The 21,560-nt window shown below is 37.2% G+C and overlaps 1 protein-coding gene across 11 annotated transcripts in view; it reads left to right on the top strand.

Annotated features, from left to right (window-relative positions):
- The window catches only part of LOC113975665 (DNA polymerase nu-like), a 108,998-nt gene that overhangs the window by 1,031 nt on the left and 86,407 nt on the right, over positions 1 to 21,560 (top strand). For 3 of the 11 annotated variants that reach the window (XM_027699898.1, XM_027699896.1, XM_027699901.1), the window contains exons 2-6: positions 389 to 439; positions 12,867 to 13,007; positions 16,050 to 16,111; positions 19,265 to 19,753; positions 20,205 to 20,392. In XM_027699898.1, coding sequence (XP_027555699.1) covers positions 12,881 to 13,007; positions 16,050 to 16,111; positions 19,265 to 19,753; positions 20,205 to 20,392 — 866 coding nt within the window. In that variant the 5' untranslated portion in view covers positions 389 to 439; positions 12,867 to 12,880. Of the gene's footprint in view, positions 1 to 388; positions 440 to 852; positions 1,871 to 6,432; positions 6,870 to 8,507; positions 8,737 to 10,032; positions 12,637 to 12,866; positions 13,012 to 16,049; positions 16,163 to 19,264; positions 19,754 to 20,204; positions 20,399 to 21,560 lie in introns of those variants that run through there. The other 8 variants (XM_027699897.1, XM_027699902.1, XM_027699903.1 and 5 more) reach the window with 8 other exon arrangements.

The following is a 21,560-nucleotide window of genomic DNA, read 5'->3' on the forward strand; positions in this document are numbered from 1 at the left end:
ATTTTAGAGGGATGCCTTTACTTGGTCCAGCCCTCCAGGCTGGCTGGCAAAGTGGAGTTTTGTGGTGTTTTAGAAACAAAGTATTAAATAATATCAAACTAAAAAAAGGCTTAACGTTACCAGACCATTGCAGACAAGGCCTCTTGACTTTTTTGATAATTTATCCATTGCTGTCTGTTGCACACACTTTGGGATCCCAGAGCTGATGATTTGTTTGCTGGGAAACAGCAAAGCAGCAAACTTCTTTTCCCTGTAACTTTTAAGTTGTGACTATTTTCACTAGAGTATTTACACTGATCTTAATTTTAGTTTGTTATAATTGGTCAAAAAGCCTGCAGTATTATGTTGAGATATTTATATGTTAAAGTATTTCTTGTTCCATTTTCAGAGGAATCTTTTAAATGAAGGTTTAGAAGACAAGATTCTGCTGGCTGCTGAGGTAAAAAATAACCCTTTATAACCTAGATCTTGAAGTGCAGTGTAATATCACTGTGGTTTTGTTTTTAGAACAAACTGAAAACCCCACTAATTTTGGAAGCATAAAAATGATTGTGGGTGTTTTTTTAAATGAATGAGAAGAAAACTATAAGTAAATCACTTTTGCAGGTCAATGAATTGCACAGTATTTACACCTGTTGATGCTATTCTATTTTAATAATTTATGTGAATTAAGGAAAAATGTAAATACTTGCAAAGATCAGGGATATAACTGATGTAAAAATGTGTCCTGATTTGATTAACAAAATACATCCTTGAAATAAAAATTGGTTTCTAATCTTTGAATAGCCACTCTAATCCAAAACAACATTCAGTTTTTTTGGTGTGATCTGACACTTTCTTTTTCCTATGCAGACTCTTTTTTATTAAAATACTGAATATTCATTTTAAATGGCAAAAAAATTACAGCTGGAATAATTCCCTGGATTTTTTTCATGCATTTGGATCTTTTCTGCTTACAAAAAATATTTTAATCATGAGCTGTGGAAAGGATTTTGTGGAAACTCTTAAGAAAATTGGATATTCAAAAGCTGATGAGCTTAATGGAGAAGATTTTGACTGGATGTTTGAGTCTTCGGAAGAGAGATCGTTTCTGGAGTGTTTTTGTGGAAACATAAATGAGCAACGTGTCGTATCTGAAAAAGAACTGCAAGATTTTGATAATCTTGTCAAGTGTGATAAGCCCTTCTTGGAAGGAGATGCACTGGATGAAGCCCTTAAAACTTTGAAGCCAATGGATTTGAAGAACAGTAGCCAAGAGAAGGAGGAGGAACTGAAGATATTAGAGGATGAACTTCAAACTCTTCAGAAGTTAAAAAAACTTCAAATTCATCGGCATAATAAGCTTCAACTGATGGTCACTGCAAACAGCCATTTGTTACAAACGCTGCAAAGCAAAGAAGAAGAAGCACAAAAAGATTTGAAAGAAGCGCTGGAAGTCTTTATTGTAGCAAATAAGAAGCTCGACAGTGAACTGCAGTCTCTTACGGATGCAGCAAAGAAATTTGCCTCTTTCTTCACTGATTCAGATTCAGAACATCCAGCGTTTTTTTCCCAACTTTCTTTGGACAAGTATTTTTCTCTGGAAGAACAAAGCACTGCAGCACTTATCTCGCATATAAAAAAATATTTAAATCAAGGTATGTCTGAATGTGTTGAAAATTCACATGAAGGCAGCTTTCATCTTGAAGATTTAGGCGAGCCAGTCACTTGTGAGGGGACTGATGAAGCTTCTGAAGAGACTCAAGAGGTAGCCAGGCTCCAGACAGCGTATATTTGTGCTCAGCATCAGCTAATTCAGCTGCGGGCTGAAGAGGAGGGCATGAAATCAGCTATCAAATGTGCTGAGGGCATGCTGCAGTCCTTGGACAAGGTAAGCTATGGGCACTGAAAAGATGAGGCTGCACTCCACGCAGAATTCGGTTTTGGGATTTCTCTGCCGACCGTTTTCGGCTTTCCCCTTTTATTCATCTTCTCCTGTAAACAGCACCTGGTGTTGTCTTTTAGTTAACCAGAATTCCCAGGATTGTCCTAAACCAGTGTTTTGATCCCTCGCAGCATATAGTGGCTGCATTCAGCCATGAGAGAAAAACACACACTATCATGCGGAGTGGTTTTCCACTCAGAAACACAACATTCTCTCTGTCAAAACACTTAGCCAAGGTCGGTCCTCCCTTTTGATGCCAATTAACTAAATGCAGGTGTAGAGTGACTCAGCTTGTTCCTGCATCTCCCCCTGTTTTGTTTGGACCCACAAGGTTCACTGCAGAGAGGGCCAGGACCCGGGCTTTTTGTCTTCGGGTTTGTCCGATGCACTTCCAGAGGACTTTAAATATTAAAACCAGACAAATTATTAAAAAACCTGCTATTGATGCTGACATATTACCCAATACACTGTCCCCTGTGTGCGTGGCCTGCACTGAATGGGCCAATGCAGCAGTAGCCATGGCTGTAGTAGCTGCCGTGATTACTACAGAGATGACAAAAGCAATTAGCCATCCAATGATGATTTCTTGATTGTGTTAACAGTTTCATTAATTTACTATATCCTGCATCATCCTCCCAGCTTCTGGTTAGGTTCACTGGGAACCACAGTTTGGCTCTTCTGCACATGGAAATTATTACTGATAAATTGAGAGTAGATATATTCTGATTTGTAATACAATTAAAATAATAGGGATTACCTACAGGAATGTTAAAGGTATTGTTAGTCACACTAATCACAACATCAGGTGCGGCCAAGAAGGCATACGAGTGAGACTCATGACTGAGTCATTATGCCAGTTAGTAAGAGTTAGTAGACACAAGGAATTATCCCTAGAATATTTTCTTCCATGTGACATCCAGGCAGGCCTTGCGCCGCTCAGCGTTCACTGGTCTCCTTCTGGAATTCTCTGAGGGACAGCCTCTGTGTCTGCGGAATTGGATTGCATGTCAGGTCTGTTCCACTCATGATAAGGTTTCATCAAACGTGCTGGAAGTCAGCGGGGTCCTGAGGGAGGCAAAACACAGGCATGCTCCTTCCCCATGCCAGCAACTCAATAGGACCTTGCCATAGGGCATCTTTGTGAGTTTTTGTACAATACCTATTGATCCAAATAAAAAAAATTAAGGGTAAATGCAGCTTTGTCTACTTGGGGTGTCACATTCCCCCTTTTTTGTTTCAAAAGTATGGTTTTTAATACAGAGTACACATTTCTTGCACTTGGGATAGGCACAGGTGATAAGATTATAGTTAAGGTATTTTTTGTTGTTTGTTTTGGTTGGGGTTTTTTTTCTTTCTTTCTTTTCTTTCTTTTTTCTTTCTTTTTTCTTTCTCTTTTTCTCTTTTTTCTTTTTTCTTTTTTCTTTTTTCTTTTTTCTTTTTTTCCTTTTTCTTCACTTTCTCTTTTTTCTTTCTTTTTTTCTTTTTTTTTCTTTTTTCTTTCTTTTTTCTTTTTCTCTTTTTTTCTTTGTTACATTGTTTTCTATCAGTTGTATTTTCAAGGAAGATTTAAACACATATCAAAACAATCTCCACGTACATATTTTAAGACAACAAATAATCTGGCATTGTTCTAGGTTCCTGAGGATTCCCAAAATCACAAACACTGAGACACGAAGGCTGTAAGCAAGCAACTTTATCCTATTACTTGCGATAGCATTCCATACACACCGACCCCTGAATTTCTGAGAAGCTGCTGAGCAGGAGGAGAAGATGGAGCACGGTACTTGGCGGGAGGGGCAGGCAGGCCATGCACCTTTCAGGGTGTCCCCGGGATCAAAGCAGCGTGCATCGTGTCTTGCCCCCCGTCCAACCCACCTCTTATATCCCCCTCACAGGAGTGGAATTTTCCAATTGTGACTTCGGCTCATGTGTGGCCAGCGTGCAAACTGAGACCACAATGGCTTATGATACCAACTCCGTCCCAAACTCAAGTTCCCACCAGTTAACCTAATCTATTGTTTCTCTTTCCAAGGTTCAGTATTCCCAACAGTGAAACTATACAGTATTTTCCCATGCCACATTGACAAGCACAACCCAGACCAGCTATGGCAGCATCTCAGACACGACTCATCAGGTCCCTGACACAGGCATAAATTAGTCAATCAATCTGAAGTTTTAACATTTTTTTTTCATCTTAACTTTTTTCTTTAAATCTTGACTGCGGCATGTGTGTGAGGGCATCTAATTGTACACATGTACCTAGGACTAGGTGTTTTTTGGTTTAAAGCACAAAACACACTGTATAAATAACTTTCCTTTTTTAAAGTTACCAAGAACAAAGTTATAGGCACTCAAATTATCAAATACATTCGATGGTTCCAATGCTGGGTGTCTATTCTTCAGATGATTCATGCATTTAAGCTCCCTTTTTATTTTTTTTTTCTTCTTTTGGTTTCGTGGTTGAAGTTCAGCCCTGACATGTTGGCAGCTGCGGAGCTTGGAGAGAGAGGGGAGGCTGCCGTGGTGGCGCACAGTGAGGTGGGGGGGAGTAACCGGGCACTGATTTTTGGGGGTCAACTCCCCGGCCAGAGGTAAATTAGCATGATTAAAGGCAGGAAACAGGAGATTATCACGAGTGAAGGTGGAAGACTGACCCCTCACCAGAGGTCTTAAACCCCCTGTCAGCAGGGAATATAAACCAGGCTGATCAGCAGCACAGATAGAAACAGAAACGGCAGGTAATATATCTTCCTTCTCCCCAAAGAAGTCGTCCAACAAATCTAAAAGAGTGTATTTTCAAGGTGTCCAAATTTAAATTAAAATATTGCCATCGTTCCTTTGTCCCTATATCAGGCTCTGTTACTCTCAGCGGTTGCAAAGCATGCATAGAAGTAAATGTTCCAGTTGCTCATCCATAACCTCATGTCCTACTGCATTCAAGACCTGTTGCAAGACCTTTAGATAAAGTCTGTGTTCTTGGGGAATTCCCTGCCCCATTATTACTACACGACTCTGCAGATTCCTGTCCCGCAGGCTCTGCTGTCGCGTTCTAATGAGATGAATGCTGGCACTTACCAACCTCATTGAGTCATGGGTGCTGAAAAGGGTCCTGTAATGCAGGTCTCACATGGGGGTCACCAGATATGGGCGCTGGAAAGATGAGGATGCACTCTGCACACGATTTGGTTTTGGGATTTCTCCGCTGACCGTTTTCAGCTTTCCCCTTTTATTCATGTTCTCCCGTAAACAGCACCTGGTGTTGTCTTTTAGTTAATCAGAATTCCCAGGATTGTCCTAAACCAGTGTTTTGATCCCACACACTCACAGCATCTAGCGACTGTGAGAGAAAAATACACGCTATCATGTGGTTTTCCACTCAGAAGCACAACATTCTCTCTGTCAAAACACTTAGCCAAGGTCAGTCCTCCCTTTTGGTGCTAATTAACCAAATGCAGGTGCAGAGTGACTGAGCTTGTTCGCACAGTAAACCACAAAAAGTGGTAGAAGGTAGTGGAGTTTTAAACAGCCATGTTCAACTGGATCTAGTGAAGGGAATTGCTGAGCTATTCTTATTTCAACTATTTTTATTTAGTGAAATTGCACTTCTATGAAGTTTTAGTTTTGCTCACAAAACTCGTCTTGTGAAATTACTGTCTGTCATTAGCAATTCTTCATTTTGGCCCAGTACCTTTAAATCTCCTTTCCAGAGTTACTACCTTAAAAACCCTAGAACTTAGTAGTACCTTTCGAGTTTAGTTTGGCTTTGAATTTTCGAATCAGAACTGGCTTTCTGTTGTTTGTACAATAAACGAAATCTTAGCTTTGGTTACAATTTTTAGGGTATTGAGGAGCCAATGTGGTAAATGTATTCCTGTTTATATTGTGTAGCATAAGCTTAGAAAGTTTTAGTTCACTGACTCCTTTGAAACTCAAGTATTTGTACCAAATAAATGAATCTGATAGTTGAAGCCTCAGAAATCTCTCAATAAGTGAGTGACAGGCAGATATGGCTACTGGAGTTTGTGAAGAAATCATAATGAAAGGAAAGGTATTCGCTTATGCCACTCATGGAATTACTTGAGGCATCATGTCAGTTTGTATATTTTCATTTATGGGTGACTAGTATATAGGACTTGATTGATTAGAGTAATTTGAAAAAGATTGATTCTGCCAGCAGTGTTGATCATCCAGTGAATATAAATAATTATGTTTGCATGTGAGATTTCAGTTAGACATGTTTGAAATCTGGGTGCTGGGTAAAATGGAGCTCTTCTATTTTTAGCACAATAAACTGTTTCCTGACCCTGCAATATATTTATTTGACATTTACTTTGTACATCTGTATTTGGCTTATGTTGTAAAGTTCTGTGAAACTACTTGTGGAGTTTTCATTTAATTTTGTAGGTAGATGTAACATAAGCACATGAACCTTGAGTGAACTGAAGGAATGTTTGGAAAGTGGCTGGAGGTAACTGTGAAGAAAATGACGTATATTTTGTTTTATGCAGGATATTGGACAACAAGAAAACCTTGATGCCAAAATATCTAGTTTAAGTGATGAAATTTCAACAATTAAACGAGATATAGCTCAGATAAACAGCGAAGAGCTGCTTCCCCTTCTGAAAGAGAAAGCACAGCTTTTCACTGCGCCAGCGCTGAAAGCGTACTTGGATCATCAGATTGCTCAGCAGGATTGTTACACTGCAAGACAAGATGAAATATGCAGGCACTTGATGAGACAGAAAACATCGTTTGAACTTATTGAGCTGGGCTGTAAAATGGAGATGAAGAAACACCAGGAGATCAGCTGTCAGCTTGAGAATTTGGTAGAATCTCTGAAGAAGAGCACTGATGAATTGCAGCAGAGACTACAGGTGATAACTGAGCGAATTCAACCTGCAAAGCCAAAAAACGCTATTAGTCCCGAGGATGATTTCTCTTGCAGGTAAGTGTTATGGTCACTATTGAACTTTGTCTTGCTTTGAAATAATATCGGGGAGAAGAAGGCTTAGGCAAGCTAAGCCTTTCCTATTGTGAAGTTCTTAGGTACTTGCTGTAGCTAATTAGAGTTTTGAATTCTCAAGAACTGAAGTCTTCAAGATATGAAACCTGCTTCTTCCTTGTCCTTTGAAATTCTTTGCACATTTGCCTGAGGAAAACCTTTTCAATTATCAGTCTTTTTAATAGTGTTGAATTATTCCTAAGCAATATCCAGAAAATAATGGATGTTCAAAGCCAAACCTGTCTTATATGGGGATCTAGGACCTCCTGAAAGCTACTCTAGAAGGATAGATATTAATAACAGTGGTTTCTCAGTTTGATGTGTGGCCTCATCAGCTGAGCCGGCAAAAACCCCTGTGTGGTAGGAGAGAGGAATGACTCCTTCAGTCCATGAATTGTGTTCAGCTCATTTCTACTGCTTGATTTTCACCTGCTTTGAGTGTCCTGTCACCCATGCAGGAGTCTGGTTTTTCACTGCCTAAGTAGTTGTCTCCTTGTAGCTCAGGTGATACAGTCAGGGATGTATGCTGGGCTGCTGTTCTGTCAAGACTAGACCTTTTGATGAGGCGTATTGTGTAATTACAGGTGTGTTACTGTCAGACTTTCCCTCCTTTAGAATGGAGCTTCAGGTGTTGGTTTTTTTTAATAATTGGTAAGTGACAGCAGAGTATGGTTTGACATAGTGAATAACTGCACTAATGAGGCAGCATTAGTTTTGCTCCCATTGTGTGTTTGCATTGTCAACTTGTAACATTTTTGTTCAGGTTTATTATAAAGTCTCCAAGTCACTGAATGTTGTCTGGCTACTTTTTCCACTTTTTTTTTTCTGTTTTTGAAAAGGGAAGGGAGGTTGAAAGAGTTAAAAACTTTGAAGGGTTTGTAAGCAGAAGACACTCAAAAGAAACTCAGTTACTTTTGAAATATAGCTCCTGCTTTTACTAAAGCCAATCTGATTTTATATTAGGGCTCAGCTCTTGAAGATTTTATTATGCAGAGGTGGTAGTAACACTTGAGCAAAGTTATCTGTGATCATATTGGTCTATTCCTGATGCAGTGTAAGGGCACAGTTTGGTATAGTGTGTAACGCTGTCTTTTGCATGACTTGTAACTAGCTGGAGAATTTCTTAGCAGTCTCTTCATAGAAAACAGGAAATACTCCAGTAAGCTTGAAAACCTTACAAAGATAGCTCTTATTTTTTATTGGCCATTGAAGTCAGCTTTTTTTCAGCACTTCAAAAAAAAAGAATCTTATTTTGCAGTTCTTGAAGTGTCGGGAAAGAGTTGGCAAAAGCACACTGTCAACTTCTATTTGCATTCATTTTGTACTTACTAACTGTTACTTTGACATTTCATCGCTGCTAATTTAATATTGCAATATTTTGGATTCCTATTAATCACTAGCTATATATAGATAGAATCATGAAATCAGTGGGAGATACAGCAGTGTAGTAAGAGAGCCCTGAGCAATACTGCCTTTTACTAGTCCTCTGAATTCTCAGCATGGACATCTTCTCTTGACTAATGATAATAGAGTGCTTAGGAAACTTAGAAATGCTTGTGTGTCTTACTTCACTTGTTACAGGCTATATGAGCTCCTGGAAGGAGGAAATGAAAAACAACAGTTATTTAAAACATACAAAAACCTGGAGCGGATGGCTCAGAAGTTAAAGCAAGACTGTGCTATGGTACAAGAGCAGAGAGCAGCGTTTTCTCAAGGGCAGTCTCTCCTCTTGTCCAACCTAGAAAGAAATGTAGATGCCCTTCGTGATTCTCTGTATTGTGGAGGAAATCAGCTACAGCTCCGTAGTCCGGTAAGCCCTTACTGAGTTATTAGAATTATTATATTAGTGTGTGTCATGTTCTTTTACTGACAAAAATGTAGTGTGAAGGCTGTAGACACAAACTGTCCCCACTTGTGAGCAACAAATTTATTAGCATAATGATGATGGACTCCCTATTTACTTGTTCTTGGCAAATGTTGGATTTTTGTAAATGCTGGCAGGTAATAATTTTTTGTGTCTGAGCAAATTGTTGCATCTGACTTAATTTCTTTCAAAGGCATGTGCAGTCCTGTCAGTTTGTGGTGTGGGAAATACGTTGTCTGGATAGGGTGTCACCGGAAAACTCATTTAAATTTCTCTTTATTTCAGATGGGCTTTTTTCTCCCCTGTTACCTGTAACACCCCAGTAGTATGGTTTGGCCCCTTAAAAAGCCTCAGTCATTTGGACAAAATAAGAATAACAGAATTTTGAAGGACAGTTGTAGTAGGACAATCCTGCTACACAGCTCTCAGGCGTTGGGTTTAGAACATCTTTTAAATGGGAATAGGGTTTGTTAAATGTGACTTGTTATGGTTTTTAAATCACTGTAGATACTTCAAAAATGCATTGAGGGAAATCTCCTGTTATGTAATACTTCCTTGGTTAATTACATAAAAATAAATTTAACTTTCATCTGTCAAGTGAATTCGCAACATATAGAACAGTTTTTATTAAAAAATGAAACTGTAATTGGAACAGTACATATGTAGGGACTATACATTATTAAATCAAATGCCTGTCTATTGACTCAAATTACCTCTTAAAACATAGTGACATCTCCTTCTGCTGCTACTGTTTCTCAAGGAAAGTAATTCCTTTAATAAGGAAATAAAGTGTAAGTAGGTGACTAGTCTGCTTATACTGAACTATCATAAGAATGCCAGTTGGGAAAATTGTAGCTGGTAATTAATGATTTAATTGTAAAATTGATTTGGCTTTTTTATTGTGGTCTCTTTTTCCCTTTTAAGATTTGACTAGCAATGAAGACTTTTAATTGATTGAAAACGTCATTCACTCATGTGTCTAGGTCAGGTTTTATGGTCTTAACTCATCTGGTCAACAAGTAAATGAAATTGCATCTTCATAACCTGATGTGAGTTCTGTTACATGGAGCTCAAAAATTGAATGGAATCCCTTACCACCTTTGTTTCTATTTTTTTTGTGATTACTTTTCAATTACAAACAAAAGTGGCTTCCCAAAGCAAAAAAAACCTTCTGTATTTCTAGTTCAGCTAATGTGTTAATAATATAAAAGTATTGATTTTTTGTCTTGTATTTTTTGTTAGGAACTTACTGAGCTGTTTCATCAACTGGAAGTTAATATAAATAAACTAAAGCAACTCCTTGGGGATCTGGTTGCTGATCTGAAGTTGAAGAGAAGCATTTTAGAGTCCAATAAGCTGCAACAGATGGAAAGAGAGTTGTATGTGTATTATTTCAACGACGAAGATCACTTGAAAGAGATGGTGGAGAAACTTGAGCAGCAGTCTCAGGCTAAAGCCAGTGGTCTGGAAGATGAGAATTTCACAGCCAGTGGAGTTCCTAATGTCTAAACTTCAATGTACTCCTAAGAAAGGAAAATGTTAGTGTAAACTGTCTACAAGTTTGTGGAATAATAAACATTAGCTTGTCCAGGCTGACTCTTACCTGTCACTGCAGTGTGTTTGTTACCATTGGATTGGGTGCTGCTTTGCAGGTTTTGGAATCTGCCTGCTAAGTGCAATCTCAGTTTTGTCAAAGCTCTTGGATACAAAGTAATTCATTGTTTAATTGAAAGAATTATGTTCAGGCTGCCCTTCTCCTGGCCTGTAGGTTCATTTCTGCTGCACACAACGTAGCACCAAAAGGAACATTTCATACCCTTAAGTTTTCTTGCATGCTGAGAACCTTTGATTGTGAACCACAAAATAAATGCGGAGGAGGCATTCCAGATTTTGGAACATGAGTGTAATGTGCTCATAGTGAAGAGGAGAGTTCTCCAAGGCAGATATTCCATGATTGTTTCCCTTACAGCTCTCCTAAGAAGATTTGGTTGTCTTAAAAATGTGTTGGAATATGTACCAGAATCTGTTTTAAATACCAAGACCATCTGTTTTATGACCATTCCAACATCTCTGAATTTACCTTATGGCCTGTCTTCTCCATTGAAACCGGTCCATACTTATACTGGGCTTGTCAAAGAAGAAGAATTTTAAATTTGTCTTTTGGACTTCTGAGTTTGCTCTGTAGTTTATAATGATAGGCGTTTCAATTCAGAGTGCCGCTACTTTCATACTGCTGCTTTCATGTGCATTGTTAGCCTGTTTATCAAATTTTTGTATAGCTTCCTAATATACCAATGGAACTAAAATAGGATTTTATAGTATGATAACTTCCAGTCTTTTATATTTTGATGGGATCAGCTGTGCTTGCTTTCAAGCATTGTACATATTGATGAAGGTTAGTATATCAGCTTTAACTTCAGTAACAGTTGTCTTTAAACTGTTTTGATGGCAGTCTTTTAACTTTTATGTGAACATAACTTATTTTGAAATGTTTAATTTTTTTTAACTTACTGGTTGAGTGTCTTTATGTCTGGATTTCATGCTGCTTAACTCTATACTTTGTATTTATTATGAAATGCCAAACTCTATAAATTCAGTTCAGTGTGGTCAATATTTATGGTGAATCTGTGTGTTGGTTTTAGGCCTGTTCTCAGGCATAGTGTCTTGTTTATATTTAGTCTACTGGGTTCTCATTTTGATGTGCCCCTGAGGCTGTGATTGCTGCTTCCCACCCTGAGAATTCAGGGAGCACTTTAACCCCATGTAGGAAAAAAGTGTTGCTCTTAATTATAAAAGTTAGGAGGAGTTGTGTGTGGGGAAAGATTATATTTCTGACTCCTGGAACGTCAGGGAAAAGAAAGCCATTCTGCCTCTCACTTTCCTTCACACACTTACTGATTTGAGCTAGATAGATACAGCCAGTTCTAATGCAGCAGGATGGATATTCCTCTTTGAATCGAGATACAAATGTTTGCACTTGTAAGTATTCAAAGCTGCAATCTGCCTGTGGTCTTGAGCTAAGAAAAGTATTTCCATGCAAGCAAAGGAACTATTGTTTGCATGATGGTTAAACTTGACAGGCTACTCATGATCTGGATTTAGTGAGAAGACCAGAGTAGCAGGACTCTACTTGCTACTTTGTATAGGAATAATTTAGTAAACAGCAGTTTTTGGTGGAGTGATTGACTTGGACAGCTTGGATCCTTTAAGTATTTTTAAAATGTTGGATATTTCTCCTGTGTTTTTATTAAGCTTTATGCTTTCTTCTAGTCTACCTGTAAAATAACAAGGCATCAGTATGGACACCATTATTTGTGATTCTCCAATGTGTGTTGTATCTAGGGATTTTCCAAGTATTTTGTATGTATTATAGAATATGGCCAGGTCAACTGGAAAAGCTACTCCTTTTCAGAAAAGGATAAAGTTTAGGACAACAGTGGCGGTCAAAGCTTGTAGAGACTGTAGGTGTTGCTGACCAGTTTCTCAAACTGACAAACTGTAGTAAGTATTTTAAAGTTACTTGTATATAACAGTACTTGAGTGCATCAATTATACAAAATTTAGGAAATAGAGGTCTTTTATGATAAGTATTTTCTGAAACAGAAATGGTTGTATACCAGAATTAATGGTTGTATACCATGCTAGTAATGTGTGTTTCTTCCATCTTGTTTTGGCTCAATTTTGGCAGTTACTTGACGGTTGGTTGTTTTTGTCCTAATAAAATCCAAGCACCAATAAAGTAAGTGTATGCATGTGCTAGACTGGTTTAAAGATATTGAGGGGGGAAAGCATGTCACACATACATCAAATTCTTGATTTATTTGCTAGATTTTTTTCTGTACTTAAGAGTGCTGATTTTTTTTTATCAGTGTATTAAAACACTGTTTCAAAGATACTAGTCTTTAAAAATTATTACATTTTTATTTACAATATGTTGCTAACAGACATTTCTGGGAGGAAATGTAATTTTCTATTGAGAATGAATGGCTGAACACGTTCACTATGTTTTCAACAGAATATAAGTGAGGATTGTTTGTGGCTGTGATTAATTAATAATTTGTGTGTTCTGCATATAGGTTTAATCTTAAAAATGGAGCGGTACATGTACATAGGATGTGAGATTTCTGAAGTGCCTTTATCTGATACTGCTCAGAGGATTATGACAGCTTTGCAGTCTATTCCTGTAGAAGTTCAGACAAACAGAGAAAATAACCAGAGTAAGTCTTAGTCTTTTTAAGTGTTTTTCAGTTGAAAAATTGAAACACAAACAAACAAAACAATATCAAACCTCTAGTCTTTATTTTTAAATGGGGAAAAAAAAAAGGTGAGGTTTTAGGATTACAGGTTTAGAAAAGGAATTAAGCTGTAGCTGTGACATTTTCTGGGACTTTTCTGGTTAAATAATGTTATGTGAGTGCAAGGAACAGTACCCTCAATTTAATTTTTTTTCTTTCTGTTCCTGTGTGGTGTAGAAGTAGATGAGAATTTCCAACTGTTACTTAACTAATACTCTTAAATGCAATAAATTGGATGTATACATGAACATGACTCTGGACTAGATATTTGAAGATCACTAGAGGTACTAGGAGCTCACCAGGTGGCCAGTGAACTCTCCAGACTCATGTCTGAGCTTTAGACACGTGTTCATTAGCAATGCACTCCTTGTGAAATTCTAGGAGGAAGAGTGAACAAAAGTCCCAGTGAAAGAGCAAATTAGGTGATGTTACAAGTGCTTCAGCAGATCATTCTGTTGGGCAAATCTTACTCAGAACATTGTGGATGCTAGAGAGGTTTTGCAAGATGTAATTTTTATTCTCAATTCTCTGCATGTCGTAGTCTGTCAGTCTGGTAGCTCTGGAAGGAAGTAGATAGAAAGTTAGAGTTTTGCTCAGTTTCAGTTGTCTGTTTTCTCCTGAGAACTAGATTCTGGAATATTATTTAAATGATGGGATTTGTTCTTGTGTACATTGTGTTTTTGGCAGCCTCAGTTTTGTATAAATTATGGTTCAGGCCCCTCTTTCAGTAGTAAAGTATTGGATCAGTGGAGCCTGGTGGTGCAGCAGTGACAAGGGTAGTAGTTCATTGTCAGTCAGTGATACACATTTGAAGAAATAAGTTCATTTTAAAATGGTACATTGTACATGGTACATCTGGGATCAAAACCCAGATGATTTTAAACAAAATCAGATCTCTTTTCAGCCTTGGTTTAATTGCCATTCTACTTCTCCTGCTACCTTGTAATTTTCCCTGCCTTAATTTTCCTCAGTAATATTTTTTGTCTTAGACTGAGGCAGTCTCAGTACTGTGCAATAACACAGTTTTATTGTCTGCTCTTGATCCATTCACTGTCTCTCAAGGTGTAAAATTGCAGATCCTTATTTTTTTTGGAACACCATGAAGTTGTCTGGTATCTTTGACCAAATGAGCTTGTGGTCGTCTTTGTAGTGCTGCTAAATCCCTGTTTATTGGGGAGTAAAAGAACAGTATAAGCATTTTGTAGCAGCAGGTCACATGAAAAGATTTTCTTGCTCTTGTTTTCCGTGCAGTAATTACTCAACAATTGTTTAAAGCGTACGGGTTTAACAGACCTATTTGAATTGCTCTTAGGAAATCGCGTATCTGTCTATATCTATGTCTTTATCTATATAGCTTTAGTGTGGATCTGGAAAGAAGAAAAAGTTCACCTCTCTTAAAAACAAAACCAGACAGAAACCTGCCACATTATTCAATCTGTTTCAAGCTGTATTGAACTGTGTTTTATTGGTAGATTTTTAAATTCTACTTAATGGAAAAATTGTTTGTCTTTTAGAAGGTAAAATATTGGGCTCAAATAGAACAAAGATCCACAATTTTGACCTAGTTGTTGAAATTCTGTGGTTATCTTGGCAGTGGAACTGTAATGTTTCCATCAAACCTTAAGGAGTTGGAGGGCAAGGACAGGTTTCTGCTGCCATCTGGTGATACTTTGCTGTAATTCAGAAATCAGAAGTTGCATATCTCTTCGATCTGTCGTACTGATTGCTGTGTGCTGGAGGAGAGAAATGTAATCCTCATCATCTTCTCTGGAGGGTGGATTTGTCAAGAAAAAGTATCTTGCTGTGAAACAATTAAAAGCACTGAATGTAAACTCAGATACTATTATTCTTAATTTATAATCTTATTGTTGTAGAAAGTGTCAAGAAAACCAAACCTAAAATGTTTGAAGCTACAAATACAGCTATGCCATGTTGGCTGTTCTAACAGCTCAGGTTAGAAGTCTGAGCTGGAGATAAATGACTGATTATACACTTACACCAACATGTAATGATAAGCTTTGTTTCTTCTGGAAAAGGCTTTTTTTAGTGTTTTAAGTACAGGGTCTTGATTTGCCTAGACAAAAATTTTTTAAAACAGTTTTAGTAAATAGAAATAGATAGCTTTATTCTTTGTTTGATGTTGGTCATCAGTATGTGACATTCAGAAAGTGTCTTGCTGCTGGTAATGCAAATTCATAGCTGACAACATCAGTTTATTGTTGTACTCATTATGGGGGGACAAAATACATACTTTGCCCATGAGGTGTCTTTTGGCTGGGTGTGTCAGACCCAGCATGGGTGGCCATCCCACTTCTGGGGCTGATATCACATTACCTTTCTGTCAGTTTGTAGGTCTGAATTTCCCCTTGCTCTCTGTTCTTGTCTGATCTTACAATACTTGTTCTGTTGCAGGATGAACAATGTGAAAAAGTTATCCCCTGCAAGGTTTGCTGTAGGGCATGATATATTAAAGTCATATATGCAAATAGTGCTTTATAGAACAAAGTTATTGTGGAATAATACTGCCTAGTTCCAAGAAAACAGTTAAAAATGTGTAATGTTTGTAGGGTTTGGTTGGTTTTATTCTTCATGCCTACGCCACAAGCTTTATTTTGACCACAATGGTTTGTGTTTTCTTGAAAGAAGGAAATACGCCTATTTGTGGAATTATAGCAATGCCTCTTCTGAGCACCGTGGAAAATGTTTGTCTGCTTTGTAGAGAATTTGAATTAATTTTTTCTTAATGGTGACAAAGAAGGCTTTTGCATATGCATATTTCAGAACCTGCAGGGCCCTTTTAAGCATGAATGATATTAATTTGATAAAATAATTGTCAAGGAAAATTTTAGTACAATTGTTTTAGGTTTGGTAAAAGTGTCAGTAATAGTACTCTGTATGTAACTTAAGTTATGTGCACTGCTTACAGATTCATTTGTTTTGTAAATTGTTTCTTCTTTTTTAAAGGTATAGAGAAGACAAAGGAAAATAAAGTAGGTGATAAGGATGCACATCTGAGAAATGAAAAGGCAAGCATTTTGTAAGATTGAAAACCACTAAAAGCAGTCTTTTTATAGCAGGTTTGGAATTATACACTGGTTCTTTCATAAAAAGCTTTATCATGATATATTTTATACAATCATAGTTCAGGTAGCTTTTCCTGTCTTATTTTGCACTTGGCATGTATTTACCCATGAGAGTCTTGGCCCCAATTCTGTTACCCTTTCCACAGGAAGTTGTTTTTTTATGACAGAGTGATCAGAAGTGAGGTTGCCGCATTCAGGCAGTTACAAGGTTTTAAAAATGTTCTCAGACCTCTGTCACTGGGCAACCACTAGCACATAATCATAAAATGAGCTGATTCAGATGAAAAATTGCTCTGTACTAGGAAGTTAAATTTTGGGTTTAATCATCTCTCTCAGTTTGACTTGATGCGCATGTGAGTGAGAGCCAGGGCAAGAGTGGGAATGGGAAGCTGCAGCAGCCCCAGCTCAGGCCCTGAGCATAAAATCCATTGGGTTGATCGATGAGTTGCAGATGCTGCAAGTGTACTCCTGTCCCAGCTGCAAGTTTCACAGCCTTACTTACTCTGACTCTGGTGCATGTTGCACACTTCAGCAAGTCCATTCAGGCTGCTCAGGATGCAGAAAACTGATTTCTTTTATGGAGTGGAATAGCTTCCTCCAAATTACATTGGCTCATAGATGCTCATGCAGCTGTGGGTGCACATGGGTAGTAGTGGAACCCCTTTTTGTGATGATGAGACGCTAATTTTGACAAGCTGCATCTAGCGAAATCTTCCTACATTGACATAAATGATGAAACTACATCCTGGGAGTTTTCTCTACTTCCAGCCACGTCATTATTTCTGAGAGAAGATCAGTTCTTTGCAGAAGCTGCTGTTTCTCCCTGTGGTTAATTGTAGTACCAGCTGTATTATTCTGACTGGATAATTAAATTGCCTTGTTCTTATTTTTTAACCTTTAAAAGAGAATTGCTTATTCCTGATTTTATAATTACTGGAGTGTCATAATTCAAATTCTGCTGTGTTAAATGATAAAACTATTTGCAGTTTGACTGGAGAATACACTTGAGTGAATTAATTGTCTTTCTATGGCTCTTAAGCATATTATTTTTTCACTTCTGGTAACTTTATAGTGTCCACTTTGATTATTATTGTCTTAAGTCCATTTAATTTGTCTTCATTGAGAACAGCCACTATTCATTTTGGTAGTAGCAAAATCTTAGCTTCCTTTTTCTGTTTACTTAGAACCTGTAGAGTTGATCCTGTGAAGTATGATCTCAAGCAGTCTTAAGCCTTTTTCATTCTTTGACTCCATAGTTCTAAGGTTTGGGTATATGGGAACTGGGTTGAGGAATATTGCAAAACTGTAAAAAAACTCCAGACTTACTGGCTTTGTCATTCTGGCTGGTTTATCCAGATTGGATAGAGATGGACAGTATTCTTTGATCAGTGAAAACTGTCATCTTGGGAAATGGAGGGAGCCCTGCACTGCAGTAACTTGTGGTTCTTTTGAAGTGAGCAAACCTTAGTTTTTGGAATGGTAATGACAGCAGAGGTACTGAAGGAGACTGGGCTGGGAGAGCTGAAAATAGAGTAATTTGGAGAGGCTTCAGTTACTTTTCAATGGAGTGGGTGAATGTTAAATTTATGCATGATGCTGCAACTAAAAATGAGGAGACAACTGCTTTGTGGGACAGTTAGAAAGAACTTAGGAGAGAAATCGGTTTTTATTTCATTCTGTGTGAGATTAGGTTCAAAATCTTCCTGCTGAAAGGTGCCCTGACAGAGACTGTAATCTTTCTGAGGCATTAAAAGATAGATAAGACAGTGATACTTAATTTCAAAAAAAGAAAATACATAAAATTGAAGGAGCTGTTTTAAAGAAAGTATATAGAAGTGCCCTCCAAAATCAGAACATGTGTAGGTAACATACGGATTTATTCAAAACAATACTGAAGATTTAAAATGAATACTAAAATCTGTGCAGGAAAAGGTAGTATGGCCAAGAGTATGAAGGACACTACTAAAAAATGTCGTCATGCAAAAACATGGACTTAACAGAATTTGTGTTCTTTTATACTTATCTTGTTTGACTAAATTAGATGAAGTATACAATAGTATAGTCCAAATAAACTTGGAGGAACAGCTTGCAAATGCATCACTTACACATCATTTTTCCAAATGCCTCAGAAGTAGAAAGCCTGCTGGCTCCTCTAAGGCCTGTTGGTGATCGAGGTGTAAAGAGTATTGAGGGAAAATACAACTTTGTGTAATCTGTAAATAGTTAAACACATTCACCTTGGGGAATCTTGAAAGGTCACCGGTTGCCATTCCGGAGTCCTTGTTTATGAAATCAAGACAGAGGATCTGTCTCAGCTGAAGCGGTTGTAGAAGGAACTAGCAAAATAAACAGTAAGAAAATATTAAGGCCAGTAGCATAACAAGGAAATTTATGAAGGAAATAAGGATGAAGGATTAGAAACAAAACATTACCATGCAGCATCTTGCTTAGTGCTGTTTAGTAGCATGCTGCTGTAAAGGGATCCAGGGACTATCTGGAGTGGGAAAACTGCTCTGACTATAGTGGGTTAAACAGAATAGAATATAGTGCTTATTCATACACCTGATAATACTTCCACAGTGCAACTTCTATATGTATTTTTTTCTTGTAAATTGTTTGAAGAGATCCAGTTGACTCCTGTACTTGGATTTCCAAAGTAATCATTAAGGTTCCTTGCCAAAAGTTCTTTAACAAACTAAGCTGTCATGAAAAAAAAGCTCTGAATAGCGAAGCTAAAAATGAATGGTCTCTTCTCTCTCAGACCCTAATAACCTCATAACTATGGAAGACAGGACACCAGACTAAATGCATCTTACAGTTGTTGATTTGCCATTTTTTAATGTTGGACTAAGATTAAAAAAAAAACAGCAGTGGTTGTGGATGTAAACAGTATATGTCCACAAAATAATCTCTGCTGATAAATACCTGAATTTTGGTTTATGTAATGTGGTTGCCCTAAACTGACTCTGTTTTGTTAGTATCAACATTTTTTCGTAGAATATTGATTTCTTCAAAGGTTATGTAAATTATTGCATTTTTTATTTATCTTCATAAGTTGAATAATTGCTTTGCTAAAAAAAATTCCAATTTTCCCAGGAGGTTTGTGATTCCAGAATTGCCATTTTAAAAACATCTGCCAGCCCTGAAAAAAGTACTGCTGGTGAGATAGTCAGGACAGTGCATACCAATGAAATGCTTGACTGTCAAGATACCAAAATAGTGAGCTGTTACCAGGATTCAGACTTGCCAACATGGGGATATCAAGAAAGAAATCTTTCAGTAGAAGCAAAAAAGCTGGAGGATGGGGAAAAGAAAATAGCTATTCCTCCTAAAAGAAAGCAAAATGTGTCTGTATGTTGTTCTGAGAAAACAAGAAGATTACATGTAAAGACCTGCACTTCTTCACATGAAAGAAGATACAACTGTAGCTCTGGACAAAGAGAGACTTCTGAAAATTATCCCTGTGATATTAGCACTTTGGGATGTGAAGAAAAAAGAGAACTGCTTGCAACTATAGAACAGGCAGTGGCTTTTGTAACTACTATGATATTTCAAGATGGTTCTTCGCAGCTCAGCTCAGAACAGGTTAGTGAAGGATGAGCTTTGTTTAGAGTCAGTTCTGTAGAACTGTTTGAATGTGCATGTGACTGATAAACACAAACCCATGCTCAATGGGAACCCCTTTTTGTATTGCATACCAAAGTATACATGTAAAATGGGGTAAACCTTAATATTTTGACTACATTTTAAGCTACCAAGTAAAACTTAAAGAAAATGAAACCACTTGAGCTAACCAGACATTTGTGTACCTAAAGTTAAACTGAATTAGAATATTTTTTTACTTTCTACTGTATCTGTCACTGTGGATTTTGTTTCCAAGACTGAAACACTTGCCTGCTCCTCTACTGTGTCAGTGGTGTATGCAGTAACTCCAGTGTACATAATAGGTTTCATTTTGTAAAATATTTGGGAACTTTTCTTTATAGGATTGCACAAGATCTGTCAGAGGAAACACTATTGTAATTACACTTAACAGGTCTCAACCTCATCAGTAAAAGGAGTTGTTGTGCTAGTGAAGAATCAGACCGATCACCCTTTCCCTCCCAGCCACTCTTCAACTGGCTGTACTTGGAAAGCTGCTAAGGAAAATGATAAATTAATTTATTTAAAAACTGAACGATCATCTCTCTGGGAACAAGAACAGGCTCACATGAAATTTTCTTGGTGAGAGTATGAAGGAGAAAATACTGTTTTGCTTTATATATGCTTTTAGCAGCAGTAATGTTGGTTACATAGCACAGGCTTAATCTCCTTACATGTCAAGCTCATTGAATTTCATATTGGCTGTATTAGTTCCATGTCAAGTCTGGGCTAATATAAACCAAATAAGAGTAGACTATTCCTTTGGCCTCAGCATATCACTTAACTGCAGCCCTGCAGACCTAGGTTGATATTCTGATAGGAACTGTTTACATTTGCCTTGGAAATCCTTTATGAACAGCAAAAGTTGTATGGCACCAAAGAATGTGTTTCTTTGAGGTTTATCTTTCTTGTATTTTATTTTCCATTTCCTCAACTGCATTTCTTATCTAGTACTTTTTTGATGGGCATTATTACAGTAAGCACCTTTTTTGCAGCTATGCTAATATTTTTTTGTCTTTTTAGCACAGATTTTTTAAATGGCTTTTGAGATCCCAAATGAAGTTTTACTAATATTCAGTAATAATGCAATATATTTTTTAAAATAAATGCTTAACATATCTGTTTAATACTTGGACTAAATTTCAATAAAAAGTTGGATTATGTTTTAAACTTCCAGTTATTATAACCAAAATCCATTTTTATTCCTATTAACTTGGAAATTGTATCCCATAAAGGGAGAAATGAGAACTGAATCTGATTCTTAGATGTAATAGTTGCATGTTAAAAATTCATCAGACTATTTTATGACTTTCGGTATTAACTGCCTAATTGTAAACTGCTGAATTGGGGTTATTAAATTACAGAGCTTTCATTTTTAAGATGTTGGACTTGATTGTTAGTCGAATCTCTGCCACTGTTCCACTGGGACTTGAAACAAGTCACTTTGCTTACCTGTGCTTCTCCAGCTGTAATATTAAGAGTTACGTGACAACTAATTTAATATCTTGTTGTCAACTTGAATATAGATTGTTGTGAATTGAGAATAACACGTCAATAAAACAGGTACATATGAACAGTAGAAATAATAAGTTGAATAAGGGTATTAGATGAATCTTATAGGTAATTATTTCTTGTAAGAATGGTGCAGTTGTTTAATAATGGATCTATACTGCATACAATAATACCTTAGGATCTGTGTGATTTCTAGTATGTCCAAACCCTTGGTATTGTGGTTTCATACCATCAAAAA

Source organism: Neopelma chrysocephalum, unplaced genomic scaffold (assembly GCF_003984885.1).
Source record: "Neopelma chrysocephalum unplaced genomic scaffold, ASM398488v2 Primary Assembly neopelma1_142, whole genome shotgun sequence".
In the NCBI taxonomy this organism is placed as follows: Eukaryota; Metazoa; Chordata; class Aves; order Passeriformes; family Pipridae; genus Neopelma; species Neopelma chrysocephalum.